We start from the raw sequence: 19,757 nt of genomic DNA, 5'->3' as shown, positions 1-19,757 counted from the left end.
GTGGACGCCGCCACAGTGCTGTTGAAAACAGACTGCTGAGGTTAGCAAGGGCTGTCGCTGCTGTCACTGTTACTATGGAGTCTGAGCTTTAAACACATTCCCTTGGGATAATCCCCGAGGATTTTAAAGGTTTCAAAACCAGAAAGAGGGGTGAGTCATCTGGAGAAGCAGGATACGGTTGCGTTTGCTCTTTACTGTCCATCCCAAGCAAGTGAGAGGAGTGGTGAGGATGGATGTGCTGTGTCCTGTTCAGCCTCCATTAGGAATATTGATTTCAGGCCTGGATGGCGCAAGGCCTTAGGAGACTGGAACAAATTAGCCTCTCCACCCCCGGTCAGCAGTTATAACAAGGCCTGCGAGGGGGCATGGCTTTAAATCATCCTCATAAAAGGTAAAATATGGGCTCATTTCCAAAAGCACCGGAGTCTGTTTCTTTAAAGCAGATATCAGTGGAATGTTTTTGTTAATATAAGTCCTAAATAGTCCTATTTTCCGTCAGCAATCACTTACATGAAGTATTTCAGCCTAAACACGAGTCTCTCCGTCACTCTGCTCTGCTGTAACCCGAGGAGAAAATTTTCCTTGTGGGATACAAGTGTTATCCAATGAGGGGAGAGAACGGCATGAAGGGCTGTGTGTGCAGCCAAGGGATGCGCGTGAATGTGGTGACGTAGCACGAGGACCAATTGATGCCTGACAAGGGCGGGGGCTGCTAACTCATGGTGCGTTCAAGGAAACTCGTACTTTGTGTTTTTCCTTCCTGTGAAGTCATACCAGTTCGATCTGGTACGAGTTCACGGGTCGGAAGTTACGAGTGGCCGTTATAGGGAACTTTCACAGACAACAGGACGGTAAAAACACGAGCTACGGGTTACCTGGAACGCTACCAAGTCGTAGTTGTGACTTGAAGCTGTAACTTACGGTTTCAAAAGCCTGCCTTGAACACAGCATTAGCCGAAACGGCCGTGCCGATGATATCTGCTTTAATACTGCATTGAGCATCTGCTGATTGTTTTGCCCTCATGAAGGACTTAAGGCTTCATACACCACTTTTAAAGGTATAATATGTAGGAATTCCCCCCATCTAGCGATGCGGTTGCATATCGGAACGTATTCTTCATTCACGTGAAATTGGGCAGACGTCAGACAGACAATAGACGCTGCATGTAACAGGATAAACAAGTGGTCCGCCAGCACGAGGCAAAACAATACAGGCGTGACAATATGTTGTCATGGTGATGATGTTGTATTGTTTACGTGACCCACGTTTTACCGTCTTTTCTCTCGTCGAGTAAAATGACATCCGGTTGGTTTGCCGACGGCCGTCTGCCTGACTGCACCTGAATGCAACATCAGTGTCTCCGTGCTTCCTCACACTACACAGTGGTGACAGTTTTAACAGGCGCTACCTGGAAAACTTTCTCCCCGAGCCGACAGCTCTGGTGGGTTTCCGTGGTTACCTACGGTCACGCTGCCACTCAACGTAAAAAATGGCGATGCAACATGGCCGCCTCGGTTCGGTGCGTTGCCCACTTATGTATTTGTAACGACTTGTAACAACTCATTCTAAGGTACGAGAAAGCTTTCATCTGTATGCGGGTGTGATTCAACTTCAGTGAAATACATATTTATGAAAGCAGTATTTGATTTTTGCTAATAAAAAGCCAAATAAGTTACACACTGGAGCTTTAAAGAACTTTCCAAGTGCACCTTGTGAAATGAGGCCAGTGGAGCTGCTGTGTCTTAAGGTGAGTGGTTACTGGCTGTGGAGGGGAGAGGCAGCGTTCACTCACTCATTGTTTGGGGAATCCTCAGAGGAACACGCCCACGTCTCGTGATTGAGTCGTTCCACCGGCTCCGGGGAGTCCGTCTCCATCATCAACTTTATGTAGGCCGTCGAAACTTTTCAGACAGACTCCAGCCAACAGAATCACATGCTCGCCTTTTTTTCCTCTCCTCATAACTGTTCTCCTCTTCCACTGTCCCTCTATTTCCCTCTCTCTCCGCCCTGCCTCCCTGGGCCCATTTGTCATTGTGGCCTGATTATTTCAGCCTGTTCCTTGTACTCCTTCCAGCCGGCTAACCTTCCTCTGTCATAGTCGCTGTGATTGTCGCAGCCCAGTCCTGTCATGGCCTTTCAGCGTGGCCTCCTCCTGCTTCTGGACACTAACAGCTCTCCCCTGGCTGCACATTACGGCCTGGAATTCATTCAAACTCAAGGATTTGACCTGCAGCTTCTTAGTGCTACATATAAACCACCACTGTGTTCATTATTTGAGTATGAAGAGCAGCAGAGGGCGCATAAGTATACAACTTCAAGGAGATTTTCAAAGAATGGAATTCACCCAAATGCCTTTCGACAGGATTTGACATCTTTCAGCTCATAAAACCAATCCACTAATTTGTAATCCAACAGAGAAGCAACAAAAACTACAGCTTCCAGTTCCCTGTTTCTTCAGTCGGCCACTTGAGGCTGGTCACCTTCATACACCAGACCCTTGCTCGTTTTTGTATTTTCTTGAAATTTGTGTGCAGAGATGGTGACGGCCCAGCAGCTCCCTCTGAGCTTCGATACCACTCCCCTGAAGCCTATGACCTGGAACCTACAGCAGACTAATGTATGTAGCTCAGAATTCTTTAACATTCATCAGTTCCAGATATTCTTCATCAGTTACACTGCTCCAGTTTCTTTTCTTCTTTCAAGATGTAGGTTATTGCTGAAAATGCTAATCTGTATCCGTTGTTTTTACTCCTGCAAAATGACAACATTCTTGACTCTAATGTGACATTAAAGGAGACATATTATGTCCCTTTTCCACAAATTAAAATAGTTCCCAGGTGTCTTAAAGACATGTCTGTGACATGCTTCGGTCGAAATACTCCAAGGATCAAACATCACAGCTCTTTTCATCCTCTCAAAACAGCCTTGTTCAGAACGGCTGGTTTCAGTGCCTGTCCCTTTAAATGCAAATGAACCACTGCTTGCCCCACCCCTTCTACTGGCACCAGGTAGAGGTGGGGTTATGCAAATTCGAAAACTAGTTACATCGGAAGACAATTGAGGGAACAGCTCATAAAACCACATTGATTTTAACCTAGGGAGCCTGAAAATGACTGATTTGTTTTGCCCATTCTTGCATTTTGGGGCTGGAAGGCAAGACAAACACCCAAATATATGTTAAAGAACCTTCAAAAAGTGATACGTCCATAATATTTCCCCTTAAGTGACTTTAAGTTTTTTGGGGGGATTTTATGTCTTTAATCAGCACCACTTTCCAACTCCTGACAGGCAGCAAGACAGCACAAGACTGCTGCTTTTGATTTTTAGGGCTTGGGAATAAAATTGTTTGTCATTCTCCTCCGTCCCATCCTTGGCAGTCTTAAAGGTGACAGGTCTTGTCAGTGCCAGAGCTTTCATATGCTCCAGTTGTCATCCTCTATCTGATATCTCCCTGTCACGTCGGTGAAATCGGGGAAGCAAGTGACGGGCGACCCCGAGCCGCTGCAGCCTCTCCCTCTCGCTCTCGCTCTCGCTCTGATATTTTGGCAGAGGCCTGGGAAGACCGTTTTGTGCAACACTGAGATAGTGAGTGGCGCCTTGGATGAAGCTCATCTGTCAACTGGATACCATGGAATCAGACTGTGACAATGAGGTGATAAAAAGGTGACAGTGAAGAAGTCCCTGCTAATGGCAGACAGTATCCTGGGGCCGGCCATCTGCTGAGGCAGCTATGTGTTTTAATAGCGTGGCTGGGGGGGTTATACCTTATCTGTTGTAGGTGCAGAGATGGACAGAGTACTCGATCCCAGTACTTGAGTAAGAGTACAAATACTACTGGTCAAAATGTACTCCGTTACAAGTAAAAGTAGCTTAGTCGACATGTTACTCGAGTAAGACTAAAAAAGTACTTGCTTCTAAATGTAGGCTACTTAAAGCAGAAGTAAGCGATCCGGTCGTTTTGGCTAATGCTGCGTTCCAGGCAGGCTTTTGAAACCGTAAATTACAGCTTCAAGTCACGACTTACGACTTTGTAGCGTTCCAGGCAACCCACTCGTGTTTTTCCGACCTTTTTTACCTGTGAAAGTCACTATAACGGCCACTCGTAACTTCCGACCCGTGAACTCGCACCAGATCGAACTGGTCTGATCGACCAGCTCGCATCAGCTCGACCACTCGCACCTGATCGACTTCACAGGTCGGTCTTGTCAGCCGATGGAGTTAGCAGCCCCCGCCCTTGTCACGGATCTATTGGTCCTCGTCCCTACGTCACCACATTCACACGCATCCCTTGGCTGCACACACAGCCCTTCATGCCGTTCTCTCTCCTCATTGGATAAAACTTGTAGGATACGAGAAAAGTTTTCTCCTCGGCTCAGAGCAGAGCAGAGTGACTGACAGACCCGTGGTTCGGTCCAAACACTCTATGTAAGTGATTGCTGTGGGAAGACTATTTAAGACTTATATTAACACAAAAATATTGCTTACTTCTGCTTTAAGTAAGAGTAAATTTCTTATTTTTCACATCAATGAATTACTATAATGTTTTCTAAATTAAATTAAGGACCTTTTAACTCTTGTTTCTGAGAATTAACTCTTTGAAACCAAGAGCAATCCTGAAAGTAACGAGTACTTTTCAGCCTTTCTCGAAATTAACTTGAGTAAAAGTAAAAATATTTGTCTTGGAAATGTATTCAAGTGAGAGTAATAAGTACCAAAGAAATCTAATACTCAAGTAAAGTACAAACAGTACTCAAGTAAATTTACTCTGTTACTGTCCACCACTGTGTAGGTGTCTCTGTCATTTCTTGGAGTGCATCCTGCACAACTGTCTTATTATAGTGATGGCAGGGTGTCTATAATGGCAGCTGATGGTAATGACGGCCCAATCTTGATGTTGTTATTGCGGTATTTGTAGCTCTATTAGCAGTAACACAATGCATTAGGGAAAATATTGTGTTACTGCATTCACTGAATGTGTAGTGTCCGCCCACTATCTACCCTATCACATAAAAGTGGAAACCATTTCATCATTGAATATACACAGCGGAGGAGAAAGAGTGAGAGGAAGAGAAAGACCCAACACTTCTGCAAATGTCTTTTTTTCCTCTCTTTTCCAATCTGTGGACGAGATGGAATGAGTTTTCACTCTGCAACAAACGTTGGGCCCATTCCTCACTTTATAGAGGATATGACACCTGAATAGAACCAATCAGAGTGTTCCCCCGAGTGTTCCACAGCAAGCCTGACGATAGAGAGAGAACCTGCAGCTGTAAGAAGAAGCACTACCCCCTCCCCAGTATCACGTTTTAAGATTGAGATATTATTTTCATTATTGTACAAAACCACTTTGATCACCCGTGTGGCTTCATGTTGTGTTCAGCGTCTGGGGCACAACTTGGGGAGTGTTATGGACTGCAGAGAGGCTGTGTTTTTAATTGGACCTGCTTGATTAGTAAGCCTGATTGACATAAACTGTTCAGCGGTCCAGGAGCAGCCTTCAGTTAAGTAACACTCGACAAAGACTGTTTCCAAACTTTAATTTGACAACCACTTTCTCTCTTCCTCTTGTTAATGTTACAATACAAGGAGCATGGTTAGAGCTACCCATACAGAAATATAAGTCAGGCCTCTGCATTATGCATGAAGGTTTCCTCATTCATGTAGGTACATGGCAGGGAAAGATGCATGAATAGAGCATTGATGGAACAGCACTGAAGAGAAGGCCTTGTGCCATGCCTGTCCTTGTTTGGGTTTCTGTAAACATGCTTGTGTTTATCTGTGGAGGCTTTGCACTGGTGATGTGTACTGTATGTGTGTATGTATGTACTGCCTGCTGCAGCAGAATTCCCTGTACAGCATGTACTGGTTGTTTGTGTGGACATGCTTAAAGGGATAGTTCAACATTTTGGCAAATTCACCCATTGCCATAATCCCTATAGTCATAGCAGTAGGTTCATTACCTTTACTTGTCGGTGCAAGCTGTTTTTAGATCGGCAGGGCAGAGATACGAGCTGCTGAGCTAATGCTACAGAGGCATATGGTATTTCCAGCTTTCCCTCAAAACTCATCCACAATCCTCCAACTACTCCAAAACGCTCTGGTGGACATGTTGTGACCTTCACCGCGCTATTAAATAATTATGTAACATTACGAGAAAGAGTTGTTTTCGAGGCAAATGCGTAACTGGAACTACATTTCAGACATGGCTGCTGGGCGGAGTGACTTCAAAAGCAAGTAGTTCTGAGTATTTGCTTCATGTGTCGTAATGTTACATACAGTAATTATACGTCATTATTTCATACTGTGGTGAATGTGCAGGTCACAACTTGTCCATGAGAGTGTTTTGGAGTTGTTAGATTATGTATTTAGTTCGAAAGTAGAAATACCATGCAGCTCACGTCTCTGCCCCGCCAATCTAAAAACAGCTTGCACCGACAATTAAAGGCGAAGAACCTACTCCTAAGACTATAGGGATTATGGCAATAGGCAAATTTTCCAAAATGTTGAAATATCCTTTTAAAGCATGTCCACTTTCCAATGGACAGTGACTGAGTGCTGTATCCTCCTCCTCCTCCTCCTCCTCCTCCTCCTCCTCCTCCCTGCCGGTCCCAGGTACTCCTTCCAGGATGAGGAGGACATGTTCATGGTGGTGGACCTCCTGCTGGGAGGAGACCTCCGCTACCACCTGCAGCAAAGTGTCCAGTTCAGTGAGGACGCCGTCAAACTCTACCTCTGTGAGATGGCACTGGCACTGGACTACCTGCAGAGCCAGCACATCATCCACAGGTATGAACACATCTCTCCTCTTCTTCATTCCAGCTCAAGGCCTCTGTCAGCCTCCAAGCCTTTTGTGAACATTTGTAAAGAAATACATTTCTCTGTCTCTTCTGCCTACACAGAATTGAAATGAAAATGTAATTTTTTTTCATTTAAAGCTCTTTTACTTGAAACGCGAAAAACTGTTTTGGACAGTGAAGATGATTCTATGTCAGAAACGGAAAGAAAATGAAAAATATCCGCACACTGCTGAATAGAGCTCCCACATTTTTATTAATAAACCACAACGTTTCGACCACCTATGGGTCTTCTTCAGGTCATCTGAAGGTGTGTTTGGGGTGGAGCCTATAAATAGGGGAGGATGGAAGCGCAGTGACCCATGATTTTCATCTGCTGCAGAACCCCATCTTAGTAAATCATATGTATAGAACAATATAGATCTCTAATTAGATCATAACAATGACAACAACTTTAAACCCCAGGTAGCAAAAAGACATATGAAAGACCTGGAGCAATGGACAAAAAGTGATCTTAAATAAGAATAGAAAATAACTAATCATCACAGAAAATATTCAAAACCCATCAAAATACGACCCTCACTATAATAGCACATAGAAATTAATTATAAATCCTTGGCTTCTATGTCAGAAACTCTCAGTCAGTGGAAGCTACTTTCAAACCAAAGATGGATTAAAACAGCTCTGAATGATTTATTCGCAGGATGTCGAACAAAAACAAATAACCTTACAACAAAAGACAAAAATATTCATTTACAGTTTTTTCCAACTGCAAAAACACAATTTTGCAAACTAGGCTGGTTAAAATACTCAACACAATTCATAAAACCACCCAATCAAACTGCAGAATACCTCATATATCTCATACCTCATACAGTATATCCAAAATGAAGCACTGCAACCAAAACTACATATGGCATTATCAAAATCAAATGTATGCACCAAACACTACACACTTCATTCGTAGTACCAGATTTTTGTCTAACCAACCAACTACACTCAATGAAAAGCACTCATCTTGCAGACACACACACATGCTGTTGAAACATTTTTTATTTTATTTTTCACCAAACAAGTCAGTGCAACATATGCACAGCAGATAATATATTTACATTGGAGTGAACAAAAATATGCTCACAAAACAGTAAACTAAAAAAAATATATGAAAACTCTCACTCTTCCTCCCCCTCTCATTCTCCCTTTCCCTCCTCCTCTTCCTCCCTGCAACATCTTCCATTGTCCAACGTCAAGACTGCCTTGGATATTCACTTAACCCTAAGACAATTATCAGTATTTCTAAAAACGCAATGGAAATTCATCTTTGATGTGGCTCTAAGAAATTATAGTTTGAACAGGTGGTTAAAAACATCCAAAACACAGTTAAACACAACACATAGAATGAAAGTTGATGGCAGTTGAAATGAATAATGTTTTCAGTAAGTTTGTCCATGCTGGAGGGAATCCTACAACAACAGCCGGGGGGAGGAATTGAACTGTGGAGTGGATGTGAAGGGTGGTGTGTGATGGTGGATGACGGTGGTGGCTTTCCATCTGACTGCCTGAGTGTGGAGATGTGAAAGTGAACACTGTGTGGTGCCTGTTATTTTGCTTGCATGCCTGATGACCCGTGACTGTCTGGATTTGTCTTTAACAGAGAGAAGGAGAAAGGTGTACCGAGATGAGATACTGTGGGAGAGGAGTGATTTGATTTTTAAAGGGATACACCAACATTTTTCAAACATCCTTTTGACTGTGCGTGCAGTAACTAATAGCTTAGCTCAAACGCTGGAAGTGCATAGGTAGTGTTAGCCTGCCTCCACCTAAAGTCATCAGAGAAACTCTTCAGCAACTCTAAACGGAAACCGACGGGCCGATCTTCGTCTCAGAGCTGACAAAACTCTCCGGTAAGGCATCTTGAGCGGTCAAATGCCGGTAACAGGACGAGATCGGTCAAAAATGTTGGCGTATCCCATTAACTTCATGGAAGTTCTTTTGCAAACGGAAGAAAGAAAACAGCAGTTACTTGAGTTTTTATAGGCGAGTGCTGGTGTCACTCCTCTGTCCATGTGATGGACATAAGGCTGATCACTCCTGTTTAATGTTTTTATTGGTCTCCAGCACCTCCTTCTACAGCAGCCGGTGACTAACGTGTGCCTGCTGTGTGCTTGCATACAGTGGCTTTATCACAGCTGCTTCTCAGGAGCTGCAAGACTGAGCATTAACAGTATAGTTACAGGATGTAAAACCAAAACAGATAACTTAACCCCATGTTGAACCAGATGTTTCTCCTGTGTTGAAAGAACTCAAGGTTCTCGAGATTTAAAATGATGTTTATATAACTTTTCTTATTCAAGAGGTTTTGGTCATGTGTGTTCAGCTTCTTCAGTAACTCATCTTTTTATGTTTCCAGTTCTGGCTGACTGCTGTATCCATAAACCCATGGTTAAGAGCGATTATCATGCAAAATAATACAACAAAAGAGTATTACATCAGAATAAGTAAAAGCAAATAGCTAGTCTCTCCCTTAGTGTGGGCTTGTGGGAACATTTTTATTTCTGTTAACTTTACATAGCTAAAGATAGCCTTCGTGTGTGTTCCAGTAATTGTTACCATCCATCATCTTCAGCCAGACTTGCTATCTGCATCTTTTTGTCCAGATATGCTGAGCATGGCGGGAAGTGTGCAATAAGTGAAAGAGCTGCGTCCCCGCAGACTACAAATATGCTGCAACAGACGGCTGAAGAACTGTTGGAACCTTGATGATTTTTCCTTTTAAACAACAGTGCGTCTCTCTGTCTGTATGTAGTATGTAGCTATGCATGTCTGTGTGTGTTTATCGTTTTGCAATCTTGAACCTGTGGACAGTAAAGTTTACCTGTGCAGCAGTGTTTGCAGAATATAACAGTAAAATAATGAAATGAGCCTTTCAGACATGTAGCACCTAAATCCACCTCTAAAATGTACGAACATGTTATAGCTGCTTTGTTTAATCCCAATAGTAATGTTAGAAAATTAAGTTACAGTTTTGCAGTGACTCAGAGCCTCACCTGGTTGCCTGGCAACCTCCCAGTGACGGTAAGAGACGAGTCACTTTCTTAATGATGATGCTCTCTCTAATGAAACACAAGTTGCACTTCAGGCATTAGTGCATAGTCTTAAAACCACATGCGCACAGTACAAATCCTAACATGTCTAGTATATAACATAACAGTGTCTGTAATTCTATGTTCCACTTACTCTCCCTTGTTTTACTACACCACCGTCAGGCTTTCTTATTCTCCAGTCCAGTCAGCAAAGTTCAACTGAAGTACACTACCATTCATAACAGGCAGAAAATGCTTTTTTTTTCTTTTTTTTTTCATTGTTTCTTCACCCTCTCCTTGACATCAACTGTTCTGCCTCTGACACTCTGCCGTAATCCAATCCCTGGGTCCATGGCCGTCCCCAGCTCTACAATTTTGTTCCACCCTGTAAGTTTTTGGCAGGAGAATACTATACAATTATTTTGTTGCACCAACTGAAGGAGGAAGGGTCTCTGGTCTCCTAGCAACAGTCAGCTGCCACCATGCCCAAGGAGGTAAAATTAGTCCTATGAGAAGAAGGGAAGTAAAAGTCTCTTCTCTTCTCTTCTCTTCTCTTCTCTTCTCTTCTCTTCTCTTCTCTTCTCTTCTCTTCTCTTCTCTTCTCTTCTCTTCTCTTCTCTTCTCTTCTCTTCTCTTCTCTTCTCTTCTCTTCTCTTCTCTTCTCTTCTCTCCTCTCCTCTCCTCTCCTATTCATCGTATACGTACTAGATCGGCTCACACAGGAGGCTTGTTCCTGTACAAAATATGAAATCACTTAACATGCAGTTTCATGTTGGATTGGTGTTTCTGCACTTGCTGCAAAATGAATGAAATGCTAAGTGAATTTTGTACTTCAAACAAAATAGCACTGTGCTGTGCTGGCAGTTGTATCAGGATTCCTCCTGTGAACATGTATGTATTTCCCTGGAGCCCTGTGCTGCCGGAGCGTTTTGGCAGATGATTTTAGCATCAGCTTGGCATTGCGGAGCCGTAGCCAACACATGTGTCCTATGAGGTGTGTCGACGCTCTCTGCGGACGGCGTGTATTCTCCGTATCAGCGTGACGTGTGGCATAATTAAATAAGCTGTGTGCGCTCTGTTAATTGCCTGTGGAGGGCTCCGAGAGGCTGAGGAAATGTTGTGATGTGTGTGTGCAAGCGTGTGTGACTGTGTGTTGCATGGGTGGCCGGTGTAAAAAAAAAAAAAAGCATGTGCAGACAGACCTGCCAGGGCCTCCGGGGGGGGGGAAAGGGGAGGGTGGGGGTGGGGATTGGTGATGCCTGTGCTCTCGTGCACTCGGGCAATGTTTGAACTGCAGGGAATGAGATTTTCTCCATGTCTCACTGACGCACACACACACACATACACAGGCATAACATGTTGCACCAACATGCAATTCACACATGCATCGGCCTACAAGCACCGCCTACAGCCTTTCACATTCACTTACTGTATAGCGTACACATCCTTTCTCAATTATGACCACAGACAGTCCCGATCTGAGACACTGTGGTTCTGTTTCACTGAGAAAAATGGAGTGAAGTCTGCACACTGTATAAAGCTCCTCTAGTGTTTATTGTGGATCAACATTTCGATCACGGTGGATCTTCGTCAGGATAACAAGGCAAGGCAAACATTTCTTTTTTTTTTCTTTTCTTTTTTTTATTATTGATGTTTATGACAGACAGATCCAAATAAATACTTGTTACCTTGTTGCAGTTACATGGAGAAGATAAACATCTTGAGCATTTATCAGTATCGGCCCAGTGCTTTTTTTTTTCTTTCTTACAAACAGCAACAAAAACAACAAAAAATAAATGCAGTCCAGCAACAATGTACAAAGCAAGCCAGACCTACAACACAAAACATAGATCGACAAAAAAAAACACCCTAGGAAGTCTACATATTACACCAACCCTGTACCTGCCTCTTATAAAATATAGATAGATGGTGACATCCTTACATATCCAGCAATTGAGCTAGGAATGGGCGCCACACCTCGTTAAATGGTAAAAGTCTTCCCTCCCAGCCACTGTATACAGTAGGTGACCCGCTTGTAGCTGGCCATTGAGCTTAAAACCTGCAAGGCAAACATTTCATTCATATAGCCAGTTGGTCCCAACCCCAAATAAAGCCCGAGATGGAACTCAGGTGAGGCACATCACTGAAAAATCTGAGGCTGTTGTATATTGTACATCTGTATTTGTCTTCTATAACTTCAAAAATTCTATAAATTCTAAATACTTTTTAAGATATTTTTCTTAGGTACCTTTGTTGAATGCTAAATACTTGTTATTTATCTATATATTTGAATTTGTGTGTTTATTGTTTTCTATTTATTGGCTCATCTCCCCTCAACAGCCTCAGATTTTTCAGTGATGTGCGTCACCTGAGTTGTATCTCGGGCTCGATTTGGGGGGTGGGACCAACTGGCTATGTGAATGAAATGTTTGCCTTGCCAATTGTTATCCTGAAGAAGATCCACTGTGATCGAAACGTTGATCCACAATAAACACTAGAGGAGCTTTATACAGTGTGCAGACTTCACTCCTTTTTTTCTAAATCAATGTTGTTTGTTGGTCCTGCACCTGTAGTGTGTTTGGATGTGCGTGCTCTACTCCACTGTTGTGTTCCCTGTTTCACTGAGAACCAGAGAAGTAGGAAGCAACTTACATTATTCTGTTGTATGGAACCACATAATAATATTTCCTCCATGCAGAAGTCAGAGTCTTGGTTACAATACACCACTGGGTTCTATATGAACACGGTGTTTTCACACTTACATTATGTTTGGTTTCTTCTCTTAGGGCTTTTCTCATTGGTTTTAAATGAGTGGGGCTCTGCTGAATAAAACATCATGTTCGATGACAGTTGTTTTTATGTCAGTGAACTCTGAAACCATAGCCATGAAGACTTTTTCGGGGTTTTTTTTGTTTTGTTTTGTTTTTTTCCAAAAGTTAAGGCAATTTATTCTTTTGTGATGAGTGTGTGTCTGTGTTTGTCTGTTTCAGAGATGTCAAACCAGACAATATCCTGCTGGATGAGCAAGGTAAGGATGTGAACTCTTCTTGACTAAAGCACAGGAGAGTGTTTGTGTGAGCTAATATAAATGTTATGTTAAAGCCATTCCATAAAAGTCAAAGAAAACTTACATTCAAATGACATTGAGTTTCAGTGGGAGTGGTGTTGCTGGTCACCCTTTTTTTTTTTTACCAGGGGATCAAAGTTTGAGATCTTTGCTAGAATTTGGACAATTTTGTACCAATATTTGATTGGCCAGATTAAAAAGCCCAACAGGCCCCATAGGCCTGCCATAGATGATGTCACACATGGTTATTGGGTTAATAGTGGGTGGATGTTCACAACATTAAAGATGGCATGTGGAAATGGATGTATCTCTGCTGCTAACACGGTTCTGTGTTGGCAGCAGGAAGTACACAAATTTATACATATAATTACAATATGAGTTTTAATGCAGATAATACACATGGCTCCTCTCCAGATCGTTAATGTTCTTCACATGTCTCTGTTTAACCTCAAACTTGTGCTGAATGTTGATAAAAATAAAATGTGTTTTATCCTCAGGAACTCATAGTTCTCTCACAGCTTTCTTTAGATCATACTCAGTCCTTATTAAAACAACTTGATCTGCAGACTGCTTAAGTCCTACTACCCCAACAGTAAATACTGAACAGGGGAACACTGGCTCCCAGTAAACTGCAGCATATACAAGGAAAAACAAAGGACTAAAGATCTTTTGTCTCACCGTCGTAGATGCAGTTAAACTTTTCCTTTTGAACATTTTTATAGATAGGCTACTTTGTACAGTGTATGTGTATTGAAGATGTTTTTTTCTGCTCAAATTAGCTTTTTGTGCAAAACAGATCTCAGTCTCTCATCAGTTAAAGTCAGTGCATGTGAATCAAAACATATTTTCAGTCTTAGAGGTTGTAGCAGCACTTAGCATCTATGCATGTCGGAAAAGTGTGAAATGTATAGTGGCAAGCAAAAGTTTGGGCACCCCTGGTCCAAATGTCTGTTAATGTGAACAGTTCATCAAGTGGAAGATGAAATTATCTCCAAAAGACATAAAGTAACAGATGACCTTTACATTTTACTGTAAACACTATAATATTTTTTTTCTATTTTCATCTTTTACATTTTCAAACTGCCAGAAAAGGAAAAAGGCAGCAAAGGTTTGAGCCCCCTGCATAGTTAGTACCTTTGGAATCTATCACAGTGTGTAAATAGTAAATATCTTGTCTGATACCTTGGTCAAAGTTATCTAAGAGCTCAAGTCTCCTGGGTTTTCCATTCTTTTGCAGGCTGCTGCTTTGTTTCCCTTTTTCACTCTAAAACTGTAGAAAACTGAAATAACACACTGATATTGATTAAACAGAGTGTTTCATGTTTAACTTTATGCCTTAACAGACATTTTGACCAGGGGTGCCCAAACCATTGCATGCCACTGTATCATAGCTAGCATGTTGAATGCACAGTATCCAGGCAGCAGTGAGATTCAGCCCATCCTGAGGAGTATGACGTACAGAAACGGCCCTGTGGGTTTGAATAAGTCACAGTAACAAGATCAAAGAGCGATGATGTGTGTCTAACACACAAAACCACAAGGACACATTAATCCAGGTTACTGAAATGTCACATTTATTTTTCCTTCATTGAAGATTAGGATCTTTCCTTTTGACGTCATTCGTGGACATTTATCTTAAAATACCAAAGTTCAGATGGATTTAGTTTTGATGGATTCATTTTGTCTCTATCTTCTTAGGTCATGCTCACTTGACCGACTTCAACATCGCCACAATAATAAAGGATGGGGAGAGAGCCACAGCCTTAGCTGGGACGAAGCCCTACATGGGTAACTTTCATCCACAGTCGCATCACAGTTATCTTCTGTATCAGCTGTATCTTTAGTCACCGGCGAAGGTCTGATTGCTTTCTACGAATTAATATCCTGACTGGAAAGATGAGGGAAGGCAAAAAGGCAAACACAAGATGTTACATTCAAAATGAGCAGTCTGAGGAGGAAGACGGGTCTCTGAATACTCAGAAGATTAGAACAAAATGAATCAGGCATTATTATGTAAATAACAAACCCAAGCAGGATGTGACAAAGCATCTAGGATGAATTGTAGGCATGTGACAAAGGAAACATGCAGCGTGTTCAGCTGCTGTAAGGTGTTAGACTAGATATCGGCTGATCTTTACCATACACACTCATCACTTGTGTGTGATTTAAATGATAGAATCTCCAGACTGGCGTTTGCTTGTGAGAAGCTGAGGCAAATAAAAAAAAAAGCCACATCTGGTCCAGTGATGACTGAGGAGAAAATGAGCCTCTTTTCTGATGACATTTCATAGAGGGAGACCAGGCAGTGGTTTTAAAAGCTTTTTCTGCTCCAGAAGTGTTTGTGTTCTGTGCTCTCAGCCCCAGAGATCTTCCAGTCCTTTGTTAGCGGAGGGACGGGCTACGCCTTTGAAGTAGACTGGTGGTCACTAGGGGTGACAGTCTTCGAAGTGCTTCGTGGATGGGTAAGACATGATGGCAATCTCGGATATTTTATGTTAGAAGGCTGCAAGAACCACACCTGCTTCCTCCCATCCACCGTATCTTTCCCCTCATCTTTCCATTTTTTCCCCTTTTTGTGACTCACCATGCTTCCTGACCAGAGGCCCTACGATATCCACGCTAATAACTCAGTGGAGTCCCTGATTCAGCTCTTCAGCACAGTCAGTGTGCAGTACAGCCCGGCCTGGCCCAAGGACCTGGTGTCCCTCATGAGGAAGGTGAGCTGCACACGGTGACATGTCCTTCACTCTCAGCTCTGTCAACCTCACAGATCTTTCACTCAGAGATAAAACCACCATGCAATCAGGGCAGTTGTAAAGGTTAACGATGCTGATGTTGTTTTGCATTAATATTACAAATTGCATGTGTCATAGATTAAAGCCCCAGTGTGTAACTTATTTGGCTTTTTATTAGCAAAAATCAAATACTGCTTTCATAAATACGTATTTCACTGAAGTGGAATCACACCCACATACAAATTAAAGTTTTCTTGTACCTTAGAATGAGTTGTTACAAGTCGTTACAAATACATAAGTGGGCGACGCACCGAACCGAGGCGGCCATGTTGCATCGCCATTATTTACGTTGAGTGGCAGCGTGACCGTAGGTAACCATGGAAACTCAGCGGAGCTGTCGGCTCGGGGAGAAAGTTTTCCAGGTAGCGCCTGTTAAAACTGTCACCACTGTGTAGTGTGAGGAAGGATGGAGACACTGGTGTTGCATTCAGGTGCAGTCAGGCAGACGGCCGTCTGCAAACCAACCGGATGTCATTTTACTCCACGAGAGAAAGATGGTAAAATGTGGGTCAGGTAAACAATACACCAGGACAACATATTGTCATATGACATCACCATGACAACATATTGTCACGCCTGTATTGTTTTGCCTCGTGCTGGCGGACCACTTGTTTACATAGACGCTTGTTTATCCTGTTACATGCAGCGTCGGATGTGTTACATGTCTGACGTCTGCCCGATTTCACGTGAATGCAACATCAAGAATTCCAATATGCAACCGCACCGCTAGATGGAGGGAATTCCTACATATTATACCTTTAAGGAGGTCTTCTTAGATTTAACTAGAATGAAATTAAGTTAAGATTATAGTCTATTTTTTTCATCCTGGTTTCTGAAAAAAAAATGTATTCTCTCTGGCGCCTGATGTTCCAAAGAACACTTTTCAGAAGTTTTATTTTCATTATAGTCAAAATATAAAATATAATGGTAGATGAGCTGACAGACAAATTATTTTTTCTTTGGGAATTAATAAAGTAATTCTTATTCTTATATAAATATAAAGGAACAATTGCAGAGCAGAATTGATTGACTGAAAAAATACTCTGCAACTCTTCTGATTATTAATTAAGCCTTTAAGTAGTTTTAAGCCAATTCCCAGACTTTCTGTAGCTCCAACTTGTTATTATTAGCAACTAATTGTTGCTTTTCATAGTCTTATGTGGTCGTGGTTGGTGTTACTATAGGCTACAGACCAGAAGATGAAGGAGGACGGGGGTGGAGGGGGGGCACAGAGATACAGTGGTGATATCAGGGAACATACTGAGGTAAAAAGCCAGTGGAGCTGCAGGAACAGAACAGATCCAGGTAGTGCAGGGGGAGAGGAGCTGGAGGGAGGGAGGGATGAGCCCAGACCCTCAGGGCAAAGGAGAAGGAAAAACGACAGATGGGAATCTGAAGGATGGAGGCACAGAAATGGAGCAAGTGGGTGAGATGAGTGTGTGTGTGTGTGCGTGCGTCTGTGTGTGTGTGTGTGTGTGTGTGTGTGTGTGCATTGCTGCTGATAATATCCATCATAATGATTAATTTAATTTGATGTAGAAGTAAAAAATCTGACACTTTGACGAGATAATTCCCTTTACATCAAATGGGAATAAATCTGCTCAGCAGTCCTCCTGAATCAGACTCATTCTCCCTCATTCTCCCTCATTCTCCTTGGTGTCAGGATGTTGTCATGTGAACAAGAGAAACGGTGGTGGAAACAAATTAGTGTATTCCCTGTGGCAGCATTCCTTTTTATCATTTTAAGACAGGATTTTGTGAGTGAGTAAGAGAACTCGGGGCTTGTTAAAAAGAATATTTCGTGGCTTGGTGCATGTGCATGTGCTGTGTGTCTGAGCGGCTGAGCTCTCTGGACCCAGCCTCGGTCTCTTCCGCTCTCCTGCTGATCGATTACCGTGTCCACTCACTCCACTGGAACGGACCTGACCGGCCCTGCAGGAGCAAACTGAATCAGCCTGTGACTAAAGCAAAGACGAGAGTTAACATGACAACAAAAGCCCGTTCCTCTTCACATTTCCAGTGTTTACCGAGGAGGTGAAAAATGAAACAGATGGCGTTCCATTAAAAACACAACTGCATCGGCTCTGGTTTTTATTTCCTCCCTGGGATAAGTGACTCCACTCATGTGTGGCATGTCATCTGTGTTGATCAGTGCAACAATTTGGATTCCAAGCTGCTGAGTGGCTGGTTTGATTAACAGTGCCCCCTGTTGGTGACTACAACAGGAAGTTGATCAGTGTTTAATAGCTTAAAAAACAGTTTCCTCACATGGAGCCTTCAAATTAGTTTTTTTTTTTAAAGCAACTTATTAGATAAATTATCAATAATAGACAAAATGTGAATTCACAAGTTAGTAGGTTTGTTTTTGATTATAGAAAGGTTTATTTAAAAATAGCTGTTAACAAAAGGCAGTTTTATTTCAAGATGGAAACAGTTTCAGTTGTGTTTCATGTGAGATTTGATTATATAATGTTGGTTTTTCTTTGACACTGTCACTCTTCCTGACAGTAGTGTTGGCCTCCCCACCTTCCTGTCCATCACATGCAGCCATGCTGACTAACTGCTTCCAGGGTCCTGGTGATGGACTTGCTGACTCACTGTCACGGCTCACAGGGAGATTTGATGGAACCTGTGGAACAAAATTTGTTTTTGTTTCATCTGTTTTTCCCAAATAATAAGCCAACAGAAAGGCCGTGGCTGTGAATAAACACAGTATGCAGACGCTGTCTCTTAGTAACATGGCTGCAAATGCTGCCTTCCTGACAGCGCCGCCAGCACGGCAACGTTGTGAGCTTTAATTGTTACTCAGTGCCAAAGTGAGAAAACAGTGTTAACTGCAGCACCTGGATACTCATCGCTCCTCATAGAAAAAAATAACACACAACTCTGTGAAAAGCTGAGAGATAGAGACTCTCCTCACTGGAGCTACAGTAACATGGCTGGCTTTGTTTAGTTTTTTAACCCTAAGTAGCTAAGCTTTGCATAGTCTTCATCTGTCTGAAACATAACTGCTTTGACATTGGCAGTGCTCTGCAAACTAATCAGAAAAACAATAGAATTATGAATTGAAAAAATATGAATCATTATTATTATGTGAACAATTAATCGATTAGTTGTTAAAAAATATTTAAAAACATCAGTCAGTGTTTCCCAAACTACAAGATGACGTCCTCAAATGTCTTGTTTTGTCCATAAACCAAAGAGAGACTCAGTTTATTGTCATAAAGGAACAAAGAAACCAGAAATATTCACATTTAAGAAGCTGAAATCAGAGAATTTGGACTTTTTTCTTAAAGGTATAATATGTAGGAATTCCCTCCATCTAGCGGTGCGGTTGCATATCGGAACGTATTCTTCATGTTGCATTCACATGAAATCGGGCAGACGTCAGACAGACAACAGACGCTGCATGTAACAGGATAAACAAGCGTCTATGTAAACAAGTGGTCCACCAGCACGAGGCAAAACAATACAGGCGTGACAATATGTTGTCATGGTGATGTTGTATTGTTTACCTGACCCACGTTTTACCGTCTTTCTCTCGTGGAGTAAAATGACATCCGGTTGGTTTGCCGACGGCCGTCTGCCTGACTGCACCTGAATGCAACATCAGTGCCTCCGTCCTTCCTCACACTACACAGTGGTGACAGTTTTAACAGGCGCTACCTGGAAAACTTTCTCCCCGAGCCGACAGCTCCGTGAGTTTCTATGGTTACCTACGGTCACGCTGCCACTCAACGTAAAAAATGGCGATGCAACATGGCAGCCTCGGTTCGGTGCGTCACCCACTTATGTATTTGTAACGACTTGTAACAACTCATTCTAAGGTACCAGAAAGCTTTCATTTGTATGCAGGTGTGATTCAACTTCAGTGAAATACGTATTTATGAAAGCAATATTTGATTTTTGCTAATAAAAAGCCAAATAGGTTACATACTGGGGCTTTAAAGAACTACCCAAACTCTATTCGATCATCAAAATAGTTTTGTACTTTTCTTGGTCCTGGAAAATCTGACA

At 42.3% G+C, this 19,757-nt stretch overlaps 1 protein-coding gene across 1 annotated transcript in view; it reads left to right on the top strand.

Annotated features, from left to right (window-relative positions):
- Positions 1 to 19,757, top strand: part of stk32c (serine/threonine kinase 32C) — a 120,606-nt gene that overhangs the window by 88,988 nt on the left and 11,861 nt on the right. Inside the window, exons 4-8 of the mRNA XM_085800805.1 lie at positions 6,614 to 6,787; positions 12,869 to 12,906; positions 14,644 to 14,733; positions 15,304 to 15,407; positions 15,546 to 15,662. Coding sequence (XP_085656931.1) covers positions 6,614 to 6,787; positions 12,869 to 12,906; positions 14,644 to 14,733; positions 15,304 to 15,407; positions 15,546 to 15,662 — 523 coding nt within the window. The remainder of the gene's footprint in view (positions 1 to 6,613; positions 6,788 to 12,868; positions 12,907 to 14,643; positions 14,734 to 15,303; positions 15,408 to 15,545; positions 15,663 to 19,757) is intronic.

Source organism: Trachurus japonicus, chromosome 15 (assembly GCF_045865225.1).
Source record: "Trachurus japonicus isolate A0001 chromosome 15, Traja_1.0".
Lineage (NCBI taxonomy): Eukaryota > Metazoa > Chordata > Actinopteri > Carangiformes > Carangidae > Trachurus > Trachurus japonicus.
Note: the sequence above shows the minus strand (reverse complement) of the source record. Positions and strands in the feature narration are given on the sequence as shown.